The sequence below is a fragment of the Xenopus tropicalis genome, chromosome 4 (assembly GCF_000004195.4).
Source record: "Xenopus tropicalis strain Nigerian chromosome 4, UCB_Xtro_10.0, whole genome shotgun sequence".
Taxonomy (NCBI): Eukaryota; Metazoa; Chordata; class Amphibia; order Anura; family Pipidae; genus Xenopus; species Xenopus tropicalis.
The window spans coordinates 60,966,196-60,986,068 of NC_030680.2; the positions used below are offsets into that span (position 1 = coordinate 60,966,196).

General features: G+C 38.7%; 1 protein-coding gene across 17 annotated transcripts in view; it reads right to left on the minus strand.

Annotated features, from left to right (window-relative positions):
* Window positions 1–4,007: 4,007 nt before the first annotated feature.
* nfat5 (nuclear factor of activated T cells 5) overlaps window positions 4,008–19,873 on the minus strand; it is a 67,346-nt gene continuing 51,480 nt past the window's right edge. For 14 of the 17 annotated variants that reach the window (XM_002937577.5, XM_004913617.4, XM_004913615.4 and 11 more), the window contains 8 exons: window positions 19,381–19,515; window positions 18,635–18,687; window positions 16,710–16,842; window positions 14,866–14,943; window positions 10,463–10,611; window positions 6,051–8,361; window positions 5,296–5,522; window positions 4,008–5,033 (listed from right to left, as the gene is read on the minus strand). In XM_002937577.5, the coding sequence (XP_002937623.3) occupies window positions 5,299–5,522; window positions 6,051–8,361; window positions 10,463–10,611; window positions 14,866–14,943; window positions 16,710–16,842; window positions 18,635–18,687; window positions 19,381–19,515 (3,083 nt within the window). In that variant the 3' untranslated portion in view covers window positions 4,008–5,033; window positions 5,296–5,298. The remainder of the gene's footprint in view (window positions 5,034–5,295; window positions 5,523–6,050; window positions 8,362–10,462; window positions 10,612–14,865; window positions 14,944–16,709; window positions 16,843–18,634; window positions 18,688–19,380; window positions 19,516–19,873) is intronic. The other 3 variants (XM_004913614.4, XM_004913618.4, XM_004913613.4) reach the window with 3 other exon arrangements.

Sequence of the window (19,873 nt, forward strand, 5' to 3'; positions counted from 1 at the left end):
CTAGAAGAACACACTGAATAGCTGGTATAAAAGCCATCAAAGCCCCTGTAACAAAGCCGTGCACTGCACAACTCATTCATGAAACAGGGATGGAAAGAGGCTCGGATATTGGTTTTGTACAGTATTACAGGGGATTCCTTCATACAATGTGTAGGTTTCTATTTTGCATATATATATACAGTATGTATCTGCCTGTGGATAAATATGAAGCCTCACTATATGGACTGTGTGTGTTGGGGCAGGCAAATTCCAGCCTCAGCATGTAGTCTTGGCTGGGGGGCCATAGCTATACTTATATTGCTTAATGCATCCCTAGCAAAGTCTGTTCTTGCTCTCTTCTTCAATCATATCATATTCTTTACATGGCAAAGACATGGCTTAAAGATTTTGTATATATAAGCAGCTTCAGAAGTTTCTGGAATATGCGAATGTTTGTCATATGCCCGGAAGATGACTTTATAAGTGTGACAAAACAGGACCTTAACTGCAAAAAATGCACTTTTATTATACAAATACTATTTCCATGAAGAGCTTACTAGTTTAACCATTTGAGTGCTGGAGGCTTCTTGGTATACTGCAATGTAAACATGGGCCTGGCATAGTTCAAAGAGCCAACTGGAAACAGACTCTACAGCAGTGCCGATTTGATAACTGATACTGTAGCTGTGTTCCAATACTAGTTCTACTGCTATTCTAATTTACTAATCCCCAAATGCACATTCAAGTGCCTGAACAATAAAATAGGCTGTGAGAAAATCACCAAGGTATTCAGAATCACAGTGACCAAGATCCAAGCCACCATTCCATTCCTCCTTCATGCAGTCTGCAGCAGGGGTGTCAAATGACTGTAAGGTGGTAACTGGTCTAGGAAACAAATCGGATAATCCATACAATACAAAATGTGCGTTGTTACAAAACTGAAGTGATAGAATTCAAACTTGGTCCCGTACTAGTTGCCCTTGCCTTGATGCTATGGGATAACAGATGGAGTTTTCTAAAATAAGAGATGCCATGTTCACTATCTGCAACCCAGAGAACTACACAACTGCAGCAAGCAGGAGTCAGCCAACTCCAGGCTATTCATAGGAGAAAGCTAAGGGCATATGAGGCTGATGTCAACTGATGATAAAAACTGGAAAACAATTACCATATTTTCGAACATCTTCATCTTGGGGCACCAACAACTACATAAAAATTAATTGGTGGGAAATCTCATCTTCCAGGTCCCTTCCCATGAAGTGCTTAATCTATGTGTGCACCTTGGGTAAGACTAGTGGAGGTCATCTACCAATCCTGAACTAGACACAAATAAGGCCTCAAGCCATCATCACAGTGTGATAGTCTATAGTTCCTGATCATACATCCACTCTCTGCTTTTGTTTGCTTCAAGGTGTGGTAGCATCTCAACATTCTAGTGCATGTATATAAAAAGATACATATTTACATACATGCATTTGTTATTCTATTTTTCGCATTAGTGCCTTTCTGGCTATTCTAATACTGGGAGAAATGTTTGGTGACGTGTAACCATACAGCAAACTGGATCAGAGTGCTGTAGACAGGCACTATCTAATATTTTCATTTGTGTGGGTGTGCAATGCTTCTATTAAAATATGAGTAAAGAAAATAATTATTTAAGATCTGTAAAAAAAAAAATAGCACCCTGCCTAATTTGTACAAAGTACAGAGAGTGTGTGACAACATTCCCAAAATGTATCTGCCCTTACTTTCTAAGAGGAGTAACAGAGTTGCAGTAACTGGGGTACCAAGAGTACTAAGAGCCCAGTGGGGTCCCGTTTAATATAATATGCAATATGATATGCAAAATCAAAGGTTTAGGCCCAAAAACAGGTTCTCACGGGGCACAGTAACCTGTAGTTAAACCATTAATATTTAATTCCGCCACTGCAGATTACTCTAGGTTGAACAAAGAAGACAAATATTATTTATATTCAAGGGTTATCTCAGATATAACTGTAATACAGTAGTATTGGAACCTCTAATAACCAAAACATAAACTAAGGGGATGTGCCCAGACAGAAAAACAGAACATGTAGCAAGGGTTCCCACTAAGCAGCAAAAATGAAAGTTAAACCTGTTCCATGACCGAGGGGCCAACCTTGTGTTTTAGTGTGTGAGCAGAACTTATTCAGCTGACTGTACTTATTTGTTGGGGGGTTGTTCTACCAAACTGTTGCCTATGTGTAACTGGTTGTGGAAGGCTGAGAAGGCACACAAATTCCTGGAAACAGGAAGTATTTGGCTCCTGGTGAAACTGACCCTAGTATATGTGTGAGTTGTGTGAATGTCATAGGGACATTAGATTGTAAGCTCAACTGGGGCAGGGACTGATGTCAATTATGAACAATCTCTGTACGAAGCTGTACAAACCTGTTGGTGCTCTATAAATAAAGGATAATAGTTACATAGCATAGCAAGATACTGCAGCAAATTACTAAATGTCATCCTGGAGAATCCGTAACACAGGAGACAGTACAAATTAAAACCCACAAATTTAAAAGGGATGGTTCAGCTTTAAGTTAACTTTTAGTATGTTATAGAATTGCCTATTCTTAGCAACTTTTCAATTGGTCTTCAATTTTATTTTTTTTTTTTATCTTTTTGCCTTTTTCTTCTAACTCTTTGCAGCTTTCAAATAGGGGGTCACTGATCCCAGCAGCAAAAAACAATTGCTCTTTGAGTGTGGTTTTATTGTTATAGTTACTTTTTATAACTTATTTTTCTATGCAGACCCTCTCCTATTCATTTATCATCCTCTCATTCAAACTGCTTCCTGGTCATTAGGGAAATTTGGACCCTAGCAACCAGATAGCTGCTGGAACTGCAAACTGCAGAGCTGCTGCACAAAACGTAAAAACTACAAATAATAAAAAAATGAAGAAATTGTCTCAGAATATCACTCTCTATAACATACTAAAAGTAAACTCAAAGGTGAACAGCTCCTTTAATAATTTGTGGCACATTACCAACTGTTCAAATTTAAAAATGTATGGGCTACATAAAAATGTGATCAGTGGTTTGAAAAGTAGGTCTAATTAAACCTCTGTGACAATCTGTGTGTTGAACTTGACATCCAGGAACCACCCTCACAGCAAATAGAGGGAGACAGTACCAAATGATTTATGGAAGAAATAAGAAAGGGCTAATGGGAATTGTTTCAAACTGGCACCCACTAGGAGAACCTCTGGCAGACCAATCCAATTCTAAACATTCCTTCCTAAACTAAATATATCACTTATTTAATAAACCAGGCTGTCTCAGTTCAATAGTTAAATACCCCAGAATAGAGCAGGTCCAACAACTAGTCTAAAGTAAAAGCCCATCTGACTATTATATGCTGGCCTTTGCATCAATAAAATTTTCATAAGGGAAACCACCCAAATTTAAAATAAAAAAACATGGATTTAGAGTAATGTGTCCAGCAGACAACTTCCTTGCTATGAAGAGGGCACCAGATTGAACAATGTTGCATCCGCAAATCAATATTGAATGATACATAGGAATCAGATAAACCAGCCACTGGTTGTGCTTGCACAACACTTAAGTACCAAAAGACAGAACACAGGAGACTGACCAGTATAAAAAATAATTGTATCTGGACTGCAAACACTGATGTACAAAACCCAGCAGGGGTCGCCACAAATTCACCCCCCTCTACCAGAAGCTGCCCCAATAGAGCAGTTCATATCTAGTTCTTACCTTACATCAAATACAGGGAGCCACAGAGACAAAGACTTACAAAATCTGCCACATTGTGCAAAAGAATATTTTATATTTATATTTATTTATATATATATATATATAGTATTTATATAAACTTTTAATATGCATATTTATATAGAATGCTGCTAATGCACTTTATCAGTACATCTAGCAATTGCCAGTTACTAAATACAAAATATAGCTTTCCATAAAATGAAACGCATTAGATTAAAAACCATCCAAAAGTTTAGAACGACTTAAAATTGTATTCAAAATTAAATTAACCTGGAACAGATCTCTCTGAGAAAGTTCCCTTCATGTCGGCAATAACCCGCACTACTGAAACCATTAAAAGTCTCCTTTGAGGAGCTATTAAAGAAGAGACAGACAGAAAGGGAATAGGGAAGGTAACAATAAAACATATCTACATGGCTCAGGAACAAAATACAACTCAGTTAGAGAAAGACTTCTTATAACCCAAAGTGCAGCATTACTTGTGTGACATGGGGGAGCACAGAAGCACCCTCTCATCACATGTTAACAAGAAGGGGGACAGACAGGGAAATCAGAGACATAACCAGGGAAACGAATATGTTCCAGCTGGAGCAGCCTGCAGCACCTTGCTTAGACAGTCATTATAGGGTGCATATTTGACAAGATTAAAAGAAACAGAGGAGACTTCCAGAGCCAAACCTCTTTAGGGTGGGGGGGGGGGAGGGGGGCAGCTGCCTTGGATCCAGACCTGCTTTACTTTTAAACACTTCACTGACCCATGTGCAATGCTACCTCAGCAGCAGGGAGAACTGCACGAGCGCCATATATATGTATAACACTGAGTGCTACATGTGACAGACATAGTGTGACATGCTTTCACAATCACAGCTTCTTGAATGGACAAAATAGGTTTTCCTCAAGGGAAAGTTTATAGACAAAAATATATTTTATCCTTTTATGTACATACATATTTACACGCAAACCTACTTTACACACAGACACCTGTGAACAACAAGCAAACAAAAAAGGTAAACATGACAACAGGTGTGGATGTAGAAAGCAATGACTGCTGAATGTCCAAGCTTGACCGCTGGTAGGATGACAGCAGCTAGCACAAACCAGGAATCTCACGGCTATTGCTTTCTGGGCTATGACAATCTATTGGATCTGTAGCATTGGTTAGAAAATACTAAAGGAGGACACAAACAGGCCAGGCGTGACACTACAAACCAGTTCTGTTTGGACCATAGTTAATGTACAAAAAATCCAGTTGTACTAAGTAAGTCTGGCCAGTCTTCTCAGAGTTTCTGCTTTACCTGAAAGAAAACAAGGACAAAATTAAAAAAAAAAAAAAAAAAAAACCTTTACCAAACAAACATATCTATAGCATACAAGGTCAAGAATAACTAACATGAGCATTATAGCTCCCACCAGATCTAGTGCAGACTTCATACACTGTCTTGCATATGTATTAACTCCATAAACCAAGCCTCTCATTTTACCAAATAACAAACCCTAACGCTGAAATGCTGCTGTATAAAAAAAAAAAAAAAAACAATGCCTGACTTTAAGACTTACTGGTTAGAAAGAGCCAGACAAACTGGTCCCCTGGTTCTGCAGAGAAACTAGCAAATCACTGATCTTCTCCATGCTCTGTTCAGATGTCATTGATGAATTATCTGTCATTTGTTGGGATAGAATTGCTGTTACAGATTGACCATCTCCTTGCGATTGACCTGATTGTGCCATAACCATTATCTGATCAGGTATGGAAGCAGCAGCCTGGGAGATCAGCTGACCGCAATCTAAAGAGGGTAAAATTTTTAAAGTTTGTTTAACCGGTTGCATCTTTATTCCTTTGTATATTGCACGTACACAATCTTAGTAATTTAAGAAGATGCTACTAACAGCATCACTGGGCTGTTACCTAACAGGAATGGCTAACAGCATGCAAAGTAAGATAGTCACACATTTATGCGATGGCTGCAATAGGCACCCAGCAGCTGCGTGAGGCCCCCTGACATCCCACAATACCCTCCCCTCATTGCTACCTGGAGTTTGTTTTAGCATTCTTATCACCTTGATCCATTCATGATTGTCTAAGAGCTTGCTTATGGACTGCACAGAGATGCCGTAAAAGAATAGCTACACAGATTCAGCAGGAAACATTACAGAAGGTTTCTCAACTTTTTAGGAGATCTTGTAATGAGCTTTTATACAAGGGAAATTTCCAAATATATTCAATACAGAAAAAGGAAATTCTAATCTTTTTGACTTAAACAACTATTTTTAAAATAAACTCATATACCACTGCTAAAAGTAATATCACTTACTGCTTTGAATCCCGAACAAAAACATTCCTGATGCCTGCGGTGATGATGTTGGCTGACCTTGAATTTGGCCCATTGCTCCACTTGTGGAACTGTGGTATATATTAGACTGCTGGGGAGGAGGTGGTGTACTGCCCTGGATAGACTGTGAGTATATACTGGCTTGCTGAAGGTCTTGCTGGTTGATGCTGCTCTGCAAGGCTGACATGGAAACGGGGGACATAAACAATGTAACCTGTTGCTCTGGAGAGGTTGTGGAGGCCTGAACAAGCTGAAGTTGCGGAGAATTATGAAACATTGGAGACTGCTGCTGCTGTTCATGCTGAGTGGAAACAGAGCTCTGAGACTGGAACTCCATGTTCTGGGAATGAAAGAGAGCTTGGTTCTGCTGCTCCTGGGTGGACATTGGCTCCTGTCCAGGATTAAAAAGCATGCTTTGCTGCTGCTCTGGCGATCCCATGTTAGACAGTGAATTTTGTGTGCTGAATAGGATGTTTTGTCTCTGCTCATGAGAAGATGGACTACCCTGAATCCCAACCATTGAGTGAGTTGCCTGGAAAATTGCTGTTTGTTGGTTCTGTGGCTGATATATATTTTGTGAAACTTGTTGCTGCTGTTCTTGGGATATGATTGAGTTTTGAATGTGAGACAGTTGGGCTTGCTGTTGAAAGGCTGCTTGCTGTTCTGTGGTTGGAGCAGCTTGGAGCTGAGGGAGTGAATTTTGACTTGTGAAAAAGGAGAGCTGCTTCTCTTGAGACACTGGATTACTTTGCAGCGAGCTCATAGTGCTTTGAGACAGGAAGAGGTTAGACGAGGTCTGCTCTGCAGTGACAGAGGAACTCTGCAAAACAGACAATGTGTTCTGTGGGTGGAAAAGTGGAGACTGAAGCTGATCTTGAGATGCAGTGTTCTGATGCTGCACCATAGTGTTGGTAGAGTGGAAGAGAGAGCCCTGAGTTTCCTGGTTTATACTCTGGCTCTCCCCAATAGAGTTCTGTGAGTGATAAATTGTAGTGTGTGAGTGAGGGGATTGTTGCATGAAGTTACTAGACTGAAGAGTCATTAAGTCTCCAGGGGGAAAAAGCCCACTGCCTTGCTGTTGGCTTACACTTGTCTGAACTCCAAGCATGTCTTCATCTGGTGAAAAAAGACTGACTTGATTCTGGGTTTCTCCGCTGTGTTGCATCTGGACCATAGATTGAAACACATTCCTTTGGATGTGCTCTGCCTGTGCAGAAGCATTATCATTTTCTGTAGAGCTTGTGGGCTGGAACATATTTGAACTAGATGAAGATACCTGCTGCTGGTTTGCACTGCTTTCACTTCCAGGAACTGCTGCACTAGCAAACATATCACACTGCATTGGCATCTCTTCATTAGTGGACAGTCCAGGGATTAAATGAGAACCTTGCTGGTGCTGATAGACAGGTGACTGAATGTTTGATGTTCCAGAGTTTTGTGTCTGGAAAAGGTCAGGCTGAATCGTTGCAGCAGAGGGAAGAATACTTTGCTGCATCTCCATGACTAGGGCTGCTGTGGTCTCCATGGGCTGCTGTTGATTAGACAAAGCATTTTCAGCCTGCTGGAGAAGGCTGTCAGTTCTTCCCGAAAGCACGTTTTCTGGTCTGGAATGCACAGATTCAGGGGTGGAAAACAGTGCAGAATTTGCATTGTTTTGTATTGAAGCAACAGGTTGGAATATGCCAGCACTGATCCGCTCCTGAACTTGTCCAACTGAGGCCTGCTTGCTTTCATTTCCGCTTTGTCCAGAAAAAAGTACGCAAGACAACTGCTGGGAGTCCAGAACCTGCTGGACCAAATCTACATTTGTATTACCACCACTTACACTAGACTGAAAGCTACCAGCCTGTAGTTGGTTAATAGCACTCTGTAACTGGTTAACGCTACTTGTGGAGGTGAATAAGCCTGTAGTAATCTGCTGTTGTAATGTCTGCGCTTGCTCTTGCATTGTGGACTGCTGCACTTGTGGAGTAACTTCAGCCATTTGTGAAAGTGTGACAATGGCGTTTTCTGGCTGCATTGTGTCCCTGGGTTGGCCATCCATAGTTTGAAATTGTCCAGTCTGCTGCATTATGGAATCATTAGCCTGGCCCGGAGATGTCACTGACTGAAAACTACCAGGCTGGGCAATGTCTTGGGTCTGGATGGTGGCCAGAGGTTCTGTGCTGAATGTCTGCACTTGAATTGATGCCTGTTGGTCAGCATCAGTGGGAAGATGGGATACAGTGGGTGAAAAAGGTCTAGCATTTGATGAATTTTCTAGATTTTGCTGAGCTGATACAATGGTTGTTGTCTGAAAAGATGGAAAAATTTTATTTAATATACAAAAGATGTTGGGTATTTATAAAATGAACATATTAGATGGCACTAAGGTTGTGAGAAGACATTTTGGAAAGTATTAGGAAAACTGCAGCAAGGGGGCACCAACCAAATACATTAACTGTACTTGTTTGTGACAACTGTATCTGCAATTCTGCATCAGCCACAAACAAGAACTTCTTCAGAGACGGTTTAAGGACCATGGCTCACAGGACCTTCCCTTTCTACAGCTACTATTAATAGGGATATAACCCCCCCAAAAAAAAATCTTATTTAATGAAATAAAAATAATCATTATGAGCATTCTCCTTGAAAGAGCTGAAGTACATTTTTTGATTGGCACCCCCTTTCCACACCCCAGTGGCCTGACCTTTCTATGTCTAGAAATGTGAACTGACCAATGGTATCCATCTAACTAGACATTCACTCTATGATCATTTCAAAAATATCTGAGGTGTATGAAGACTACACAGTTCTCACAACCAAGCATTCATATATAAAGTTGGGAAGCATTTTCCAAAATAAATGGCATTGCGGGGAGATTAGTTGCCCGTGACAATGAAGATTTGTCGCTGGGCGACTAATCTCCCCGGGCACCCCCGCCCTGAAGAGCCACCAGACGCCCTTCCCACTTAGGGCTCTAGTACATGGGGAGATTAGTCGCCCTCCGACAAATCTCCCTTGTTGCGTGCGACTAATCTCCTTGATATGACATCCCACCGGCGAAAATGTAAATCGCCGGTGGGATGGCATACGCGGCGGCACGATCGCCGATGTTGCCTCTCGAGGCAACTTCGGCGATTTCCGCAAATCAGGCTGCCGCGTATGCCATCCCACCAGCGATTTACATTTTCGCCGGTGGGATGTCATATCGGGGAGATTAGTCGGCAGCAACAAGGGAGATTTGTCATGGGCGACTAATCTCCCCGTGTACAAGAGCCCTTAGAGTGAATTGTATTCACATACATTAATATCGAAACATATTTCCACTAGAGGTCACTAAAGACTAAGGACAACCGCAGTGGTTTCATATTCAAGGACTCCGGCAACTACATATTAAACATGATTGTTCCTGAATGCACAAATTGAATATTAAAACAATATCGGATCTGGACCAGAAGCAAAGTACACAGAAGGAAATAGCAGCCCAAACAGCATCAATAAACAGTAGCACTTGCAGCTGTAAGAAGAGTACATGGAGTGCAACATGCATATTCCAAGCTAAAATCAGGAGCAGTGTGTGGAAGTAATTCCTTCTATGTGCTTTGCTGCTGGTACTGGGGGAATATTCTACTTCCAGTTACTGGGACTATAACTTTTTATTGCACATCTGCTGAACTGCCTGTAGAATGACAATGGTGTTTTTAATGGCTATATTTCCTTTATAGAGAATCCTCTCTCACTCTCCCCATCTTCAAAATACCTCTTGGAGCACTGGCAAACAATTGATTCAGTCTTGGCATTTATGCAAAGGTGCTTTAGGGCCTGCTGCAGCCTCCCCCCAAACCCCCTTATCCTGCCAGGCAGATAAAAAATAAACTTTAGCTTTAAAAATTACCAGAGATCGCTTTTTTGCCACAGTACTGTCTGAGGCAAGGTTCTCATCTTGTTTCATGGCAGGAGCAGCCTTGTATTTATAAAGCAAAGGCTCAGCTATTTTATTTTATCTTTCACTTTGTATCTCTAAGTTAGCATTGGGCATAGAATGTAAGTCACGGAAGGCAAGTACCTCCCTTCTCTATTTTTGCATTTGAATGCTAAAAAATATAGTGACTATACAAACTGGAGCCTGGGTGCAGTCCCAGAATAATAGATGGAGTAGCTGTAGAGAGAGTCCGCACTCACAGGTCTTACAGAAAAGGTAGAGGTGTTTATTCAAATCAACATCAAGATGTTGATTTGAATAAACACCTCTACATTTTCTGTAAGACCTGTGAGTGCGGACTCTCTCTACAACTACTATATATATATATATATATATATATATATATATATATATATATATATATATATATCATATACTTCCTCTAGATATGATAGTCTGAGAAGCATGATTTATTAAGAGCTAAACGCACTTTGTATAGAGGAGAGGATCTCTGATCAGCAGCCATCTCCATAGGAGCACTATCTTCATTTTTGATTAAACCACTTGATTTAAGAGGAGAACCCAGAGTACTTGGGAGCAAACTCACTTGATCAGTGTTGCAGGCAGATGGTGCTGTTGCTGAAAGAGAAAGAAAAAACATATTTAGAAAAAAATTCAATATGGATTAAGATGATTTTTTCAACAATATCAAATTGTATGTTCAAGCTGTTGTATAAAGATGGAAATTATCCAAGGTTTGCTGCCTGAAATTCTTTTTTTCGGCCGTTATGAAATAAAGAAAAACGTTAGCATTGTATAACATATCTGGGCTTGGCCTATGGTAAGGTGTATTTCTACCAGTTTGCAAATCAAAAAACAGCACAATCCATACATTACACCAAAATAGAAAATGATTGGTTTTTTTGTTTGTTTGTTTTTTTAAGTAATATACAATAGAATGAAATTGTATACCTAGAACAATGCATACAATAATTATTTAAACAATTGTATGAGCTGCCAATATGCATTCATCACCTGACATTCTCTCTTTATAATACAATATATTAATTATATATATATATATAATAAGTAGTACTCTCGTGTCACTGCTGGATGTGCTGCCGTAGGCCACTGTGAAACTTCAGGCTGCTAATGTATGCAGGATATGCCATACAAACATTAAATAAAGAACTAACTTGCTTTTTACAGGAGCTATTTACCCAGTGGGCTGACAGTCGGACATTCGGTGAGAATTGCTAGAAACTAGATACAGGAAGAACGTTCGTTGCCATCATTTTATGTACAGTTTTGACCGTTCTCCCACACAATAGTTCCTTTTTCTTCTCTGTTCTTTTAAGTAAAAGCTTGGCTTCTGACAGGGTGAATTATGAATGTCCAGCTATCGTGGGAACATTTGATAAGATTCCAGTCTCAGAAATCTGGCATACCAAGGGCCTTAGGACCTGAATTTTTATTACTTCCTTGGTGAACGCAACGAACAGGAAGAGTTGGATAAATTGAGCAAAACTTTTGATAATTTAGAGACATTTGCTTTTAACTTTTTTTTGACCGATGTTGGATGAAAAATCGATAGATGTGCAATCGTTCAGTGCCCACTAACCTTACGATAATTCAACAGATTTGTCAGATCGCACTGAAACTGATCGTTAGGGTGAAAAAGATCTTAACGTGTATAGCCTACTTACTATGTTACTATGTTCTGTGTCTCAGTATTTCTGAGAAACTACCCTCGTAGGAAATGACCTGATCATCTGCACCAGGGGCAAATAGATTCAGAAAATCTAAATCCCCAAAGAATGAGAAAATATATCCAAGGTGGTGGTAACATTTGTCCAAAATGCAAGTTTGAATTTAGCACCTTTTATTATATTGTACACTGGACTAGGCTTAAATCCTGCAATTCTGCATTTGTATAATCCAGTTTGTTTAATCAAAGTTATTGCCTAGGTAAATTTGATTAGCATTAGTGAGGCTGGTTGATGATCTATGTTGAGGTGTAAAACACTGCAGAGGTTATTTATTATAGTAGGTATGCAAAGTGCAAAAAAACAGGCAAAAGGCTTCTTATGCTGTGTCATTGAGATGCACAAGCGGTGCAAGGGGTGTGCTCTTGCTCTTTTGCCCAGTAAGACTGCCACCTTTTCTGGAAAGAAATACCAGCCTTCCCCCCTGTGTTTTGATGGTTTTTCCCTATCGATAACATTGGAATTAAATATCATTTTTACCCGCCAGGCCAGATGGCAACCATAGCCCATAGGAACAGTAAATGACCCCTAAAGTGCATTGTAAGTATATTTATCTGGGCAACAGCGGTGTTTGTGTTATTTTTTTTTTACTTGCACTGTGGTTTTTCTAATAGTTGTTATAAATTTAGTCCTGAAATATATATTCCCTAAGCCAATGCATGCTAGCTTCTATGAGAGAAAGAGTCACATACTTTAGAGAGGTTAGAAAGATGAAGAGAACATAGAATTATTATTCAGTACCACATCTGCCTATATAGAATTATTATTAGGCCCTACATAAATATTGTTGAGAATTCTTGCTGTTCCTACAAATATATTAGTAGCTCCCACAAGTTTGTGTAAGTAAAGCAGAGATCCCATGCCTACTTTCCTGGATACATGTGCCACAGGCAGGATAGAAACAAAAGATTACAATAACTTGTCAAGTATCTCCTCCAATTAGCACTGCTCAAATACACCTCCTTGTTTGTAATATACAAGCTTTCCTGAGGAAAAATAATATTGCAAGGACACAGAGGATAGTTTTTAGAGCAGATCTTTCTGGCTGGCTTTTGTAAGGAAATAAAAGACTGCAGTTTAAGCATTTAAACTGACTTTAGGTTCATATTCTTTGTAAGCACTATTGGATCTGTGCTGCGTCTTGTAAAATAAACCCATCCCTGAAGGTCTTTTTTTTTTTTAGGATATATATCCCTATCGTTGTCCAATTTATTTTAAATTATATTTCACAATTACTTTTTTGAGGAAATTATAAGGTGAACTTATTTTCTTGGCTGGCCTGGAAGAGAAAAACAGTGGTTTTCTGTGTGCATCTCTGCTTTCCCTGATGTTCTCTATGTAAATGAAAAGAATTACAAATAGCTTAGCAAATATTTCACGTCTGCCTCAATAATCCTAGACTATTTCAGGTTTATAACTAGCAGTGTGTGGTTTCACTGCTGTCTGCAGTCAGTAATACTTTTATTTAAGCTCATTCTGTTCAATTGATGAGGTATCTGTCTAGCAAGAAAGCTTTCCGTCAGTGGAGCAATGCATTTTTATGGGCTTTGCTGGTTATGGAAATTCCCAGTGGTATTTGTAGTTTTAAGCAATTAGCGGAAGCTGTTGGCCCATTTTGCTCCCAGTCCTTTCTTTATTCAAAGTCACAAGTCAACTCCATTACCGCTGTCATTCACAAACACACATTCCGTAGCTTCATTCTGCGAGAATAAGGAATGCAAATCACCCTACCAAAACAAATCACATGAGGAGCCTAAAGGGGAATGCAGTAAACAGCTTTTTATTATCTACAGTACAAGCTTCGCAGTGATTTCTAATGCATGCACTTGGATAACCCCAGAAGTGCCTACATCATCTATTTTCTTACCAACTGAAAGTTGACCATCATAATTACTAAATATCTTTTACTCATAATGGCCTGCATGAAGGTACAGGGCAATTCCACTTTCAATCTACTATGTAAATTAAAGGAACAGTAACATCAAAAAATTAAAGTGTTTTAAAGTAATTAAAATACAATGTGCTGTTGCTCTGCAAAAAAATTGTGTTTTTGCTTCAGAAAAGCTACTATATAAATAAGCTGCTATGTAGCCACGGGGGCAGCCATTCAAGCTGGAAAAAAGGAGAAAAGGCACAGGTTACATAGCAGATAACTAGTAGATAAGCCCCATATAATGGGGGTTTGTCTTTTATCTGCTAAGTAACCTGTGCCTTTTCTCCTTTGAATGGCTGCCCCATGGCTACACAGCAGCGAACTTATATAAACTATAGTAGTCTTTCTGAGGCAAACACACCAGTTGTAGCAATGCAGGGCAACAGTACATTATATTGTAATTACTTTTATACACTTTCATTTTTTGGTGTTACTGTTCCTTTAAGTTACGCTATATAAAGAATTGAGTATTTTAACACATTCATTGTGCTCCTGCTTTGCACTTCACTGCGCTAGAGCATTATTTACTCAATTACGGGATACTAGTATGGGATTTTTTTTTTTTTATTATTTTTTTTTTTTATAGGGTAGGCTAACTTTTTAGGCATTGCCCTGTGATAGAAATAGCCCTCTTCTAATAGCAAGGTAACAAGAATATCTCAACCTTCTGATGTTATTATCGGTTTGTGTACTCTATCTGAACAGTTTGTATTGTGAGGGTTATTGGATGCATTTATTGGAACCAGCAGATTGCACATATAAAAGGAATTTATGGATGTGTGGTGAAGGATTCATAAAATCACAGCGGATTATGAATTTTGCAGACTAGGTGAGCGCATCCTCTACTGTGAGTAATGTTACAGTACAGGTTAATCCCCCAGTCTTGAATTTTGTTTTATTACTGGTTATTCCCCTTATCCTAAGTAAAGTTTAAGCATAGGTGATCCTCCCTAAGTAATGTTACAGGACAGTTGACAACAGATTGGGTAATGCTGCATACTGCACAAGTTGCAGTGGGATCAGCAACACATTAGCAGGATATCCCTGTTTATTACTGTATGCCTTCCTTTATTACCAGTAGGGTTGCCAAAAATTGCCGGAATAGCAAATGATTTTGAATATATTTTGTGCATGAGCAAACTGGCAAGAACTTTTGAATCATTATGAAGGTTAAATATGAAAGAAAATAAATACCTTTCATAGTGTCTTCAAAAGTGCAGGACTGAGTTGGGCTGGGAATCTCTTTCTTTATAAGAACATTTACTGGAATGGCTGCAAACAGAAGAATACAATTTTAACTAAACAAGCAAGATTATACTCTCGAATTATTATACTCTCGAATTAGTCTGCATTACTACAGGGAGATATTTAGGGGCAGATTTATCAAAGAGTGAAATTAGAACTACTAGAGGAAAAACTCACTATTTATTCCTATGGGATTTTAAAAAGGGTGTTTATTAATGGGAGAACATTCATCACTTGATAAATACGCTTTTAACAAAACAAATCCAATTGGAATGAATAGCAAGTGAGTTTTTCACTAATGAGCTCTAATTTCACACTTTGATAAATCAGTCCCTTAAGGTATGTCAATTTTTTTTCACCAAAGTCTATACTTTGCAGAACTCTTATAGTTTTTTTTAAAACAAGGGGCCTGCCTTTTCTGTGACATGCTTCATTGTCAATTTTCTTCTATTTCAAACATTACCGTGCTATCTGCACAAAAAATCTCTACTGCCATTCTACAGAAGCCCTATATGATGTTCAATTTGTAAGACGCAAATCATATTGAATTTTTTATACGCGTTATACAATCCTATTACAGTATTATAAAGATAAACCTTTGCACAGTATTTAGTATATGAGGTGTAAGCACTATTAGACTTGTGCCAAACCTATTACTCTGGACAAAACACTTCTATACTGTTCATATAACCACAATATGGCATCATTCAAATATTTTTTATTCAGACTTGAATTCTCATGGTTCGTTTTCAGTTAAGGATTCTTTATTGCCACCATCGTACAGGACAATACAGAGCTCTTAGTATTGTTTAAAATATGGTTATGACCTCAATTTGGCAATTTAAACCTGTAAGTTTGACATCTATGGTGGGTAAGTTATTTAAAAGTTTAAGGGACCATACACAAGATTATGTTCTGGATAATGGAATCATAAGTAGGAATCAGCATGGCTTCATGCAGGACAGTTTGTGTCAAACAAATGTAATTGTTTTTTATGATAAAGTAGGAAATTGGAAAGTGGGGTTGCAGTAGATGTGATCTACTTAGATTTTTCCAAAACATTTGATACAGCGGCACAGAAACAACTGCTCTCAACACTAAAATCTGTTGGTCTTGATAGCACTCACTGTACTAGATAAAGGATTGTGTATACAGGTTGGTTCTCAGTAGAAGGGTGAAAAGTGTGGTTTTTGCATGGCTCTGTATTGGGTTCCACTGTTTTTAATTTTTTTTTTATTTTTTATTTATGACTCAGGGGAGGTAAATTTAAGCAATGTAATGGTGTACTAGATGACACAAAAATATGCAGGCAAATTAATTCATCCAAGACAAATTGGTAACCTGGTGTGGCTAAGTGGCAAATGAGATTCAGTACTGATTATATAGGTTATATAGGTTATTACCTGGGATTTAAAAATTTGCATGCCAGAAGAAACTGTGCATAATAAACACAGCTGTAGGAGGTAGAAGCAAGCACCAGCAAGGTTTTGAGCTAAATTAAAAGAGGTATAGATTCACAGGAGGAGAAGGAAGTATTTTCTAAGCACTGGTATGGCCTTTTCTTGAGTATGCAGTGCAGCTTTGCTCTCCAATCCTCAAATGGGATATTGCCATCTTGGCGTTTGGAACTGTGAAAGCCTGTCTGTTTCTTAAGTTCACGCAAAATATTTTCATACACACAGTATACAATATATTTCAGGGAATATGGTCTAGACTAGGCTTTGCAATCTAAACATCAGTTCATGAGGAGTGTATAGGAGTTCCAAGAAACTGAAGAAGCACTAGGTACTTACATTGATCTGGAGTGTATGTGAAAGGCTGAACATCATGAGATCGACCTGCGTTTGTCACCACAAACATAACCACTGAAACAGGGGAACTAATGTGCTGATCGCGGAAAGAAGGAACCTTCACTATAAGGTGATTCTGTGTTGAAATAAGCAGACAGTGACCATCATTTCAGTAGTTCATATATTTCAGTATAAACCCAAAATACAATTAGAATTAGATTTTAATTTGCAAAAAACTCAGATTTAATAGTTGAAGGACAATTAAAATGATGCTGTGAAAATATATGGTTTGGTGAATAAGTAGTATTTCAAAAATGGACTTGCTTTAATTTTAAAATATTAGTTTTCTGTCTTCATATTTTTCTGGTACAAATGAGCCCACCTGCAGTAGTCTGAAACCCCTTTGCCCTATTATATAAAACCCATGTAGTATATCTTCTTTTTTCCTCAGCTTGTAAGCAATTAGATCGGTGCTGTCAATCTGTGGTGCCGAGGGCTGGAATTACTCTAGCATACATAGTGGAGGGCCACTAATTGAAGCAAGTTTTGACCACTCCCCCTTTTAAAGCAGCCACTTCAACCACACCAATCTTATCACAAGAGCTTTTTAAGAGCATGCCCACATTAATAGCGGTAGCGCAGCAAAAACCCAAATGGTTGGTGCTCACTGTGGGGATATCAACTATCATTCATATGTGAAAGAATTATATTATGTCATATTAAGACACACCCTTAAATCCATATGCCTCCTCCTCCCCTGTGGATAGCACAGCAACCCCCAGCATATAATTACACACCTTAGGGTCCATTTAATGGCTATTTCCAACTGCTAACAAACTTCAAAAACAAACACCTGCAAGGTTCACCTCCCACAGGCAGCACAGGGCAGGCAGAGTATGGCGCGCACACACAGGCAGTACTCTGCCTGCCCTATGCTGCCTGTGTGTGTCATACTCTATGTGCGTGTGCCATACTATGCCTGCCCTATGCTGGCCATGTGTGGCATACTCTGCCTGCCTTACCCTGCCTGTGTGCCATACTCTGGCAGCATAGGGCAGGTAGTACATACAGTGACACAATGTTGGCACTGCTCCTACAGTCTGTCTCAGGTGTGAAAAGGTAAACAATGTGGGGGTTTATAGTGTGAACAATGCAGGGGTGAACAATGCAGAGACAGAGAAAGGTATGAACAGTACAGGGGATTACAGGTTTAAACAATACAGGGCAATTACAGCCTAAATCTGAGGTGTGAACCATGCAGAGGGCAGTTAATCTGAGTACTGATAGCATTTAAAGTTTACACAAAGGTAAGCCATCAAAGCAGCCAGGCAGGTGGGGGGCCACACAGAGGGGGGTTGCGGGCTGCCAGTTGGACAGCACTGGTTTAGATCAAAGCCACTGCCTATACAGACATACAAGTTCATGAATGGATCTATAACACATTTTTTTCAGCATCTAATTAAAAATTTGGCATAAGTACCTATATATACCTATAGGTTTCAGCATTCTGTACTCAGCTGTATTCTCTAAATTATATATTGCTGTTACTGATTATTTCACATAATTTATACTAATAAATCCTATTTGCAGAGTTTTACAATGAACAAGCAAGAAAAACATCCATAAAGACATTTTATATAATGCAATTACAAGAAACAGATTGGAGAAATAACCTCTGTATAGACCACTGAATCCAACTATAAGAACACAGTGATAACAATCACTGTTCCCCCTAATTTCTTCTTGGCTGTGTGCCCAAAAAGATCTTTTCTGTGCACTCCTCTAAAATTCTTGTGCACGTATTTTGTATTTTTACATTAAATTCTTTGAGCGCATCATAATCTATTGTGTGTGCTGGCCTCAAAAGTTGTGCTTCCATGCATGAGCGCATAGCTTAGAGGCAACGGTGATAACAATCAATTATTTACCTGATGAAATAACTCCATGTCAATTTCAGCTTCAGCTTTCCAGGAATTGTCATCTAAAACCACAGCAAAAATAATGATAATTAAAAAATAAAACAAAACTGTAGAACTATAACCCAGTAAAACATATTATATATATAGATAGATAGATAGATAGATGATAGATAGATATAGATAGATAGATATACATATGCATGCATACACACACACACACACACACACATTATATACATATAGATGTTTTGATCCACAATCCTTGGGTTGTAGCCCCTGTTAATGAAGTCTGCTTTGAGTGTTTTTAGGTGGTGGTCCCTTTCAGTAGTATCAGAACATCTCCGATTATATCATAGAGCCTGGCTGTAGATGATGGAGTGTTTGGTGTGGTCAGGGTGAAAGCTATCATACATTAGATAAGATGGTTTATCTGTTGTCTTTCGATATATGGTGGTTTGTAAACTATTCTCCCTGATAAGAATGGTTGTATCTAAAAAGTGAATGTGAGTAGGGGAGTAGTTCAGTTTTAAATTGATAGTTGGGTGAAAGTCATGAAACTGTTTGTGAAATTTAATGTGAAATTAAATTTTTCCCAACCTAAATTACTACATAACTAACTATGATGTTTTAATGGAAATATACAAACAAGAATTGTTTTGTACAAATAAGCTAACCCCAATACTCCCATAAACCTACTAGAATAGAGATACTGTATATTTTCTCTCCTTATGGTGCTAAAGGGTATGGATACAAACCTGCGATATTCTCTTGGAATACAACTTTTGCTCCTTTTAAAAAGTTTTTGCCAATGAGAAAGACTTCTTCCTCCCCTTTCACTGAGCAACTATGTAAACTCTTCTTTAGGATTTCAGGTACACCAGCAGGCTGGGCTAGATAGTATAAAAAAGAAAGATATATTTTGAAACATATTTTAAGTGAACATTTACTAGCTAGCTAAGATCTTGGAAATATTGTTTAGCCTTTTCATTTAGTATTACAGTACACAAGGCTGTCCTTGCCATCATTTATTTATATAACCCAAAGGCATCTCATCTGATAAGAACTTGCCCTTGCTAAGAAACAAAGATGACTTGCACATACTGTTCATTATCTGCTAAAGAATCAATCTTTTTCTGGTTATGTTATACCTATGGAGTGTAGTTGTGCTCTTCATGTGTGTATTTTAGTAAAAAGAGCACAAACATGAGAAAAAAAAATGTTATGTGTTTGAGGTATAACAACACAGGT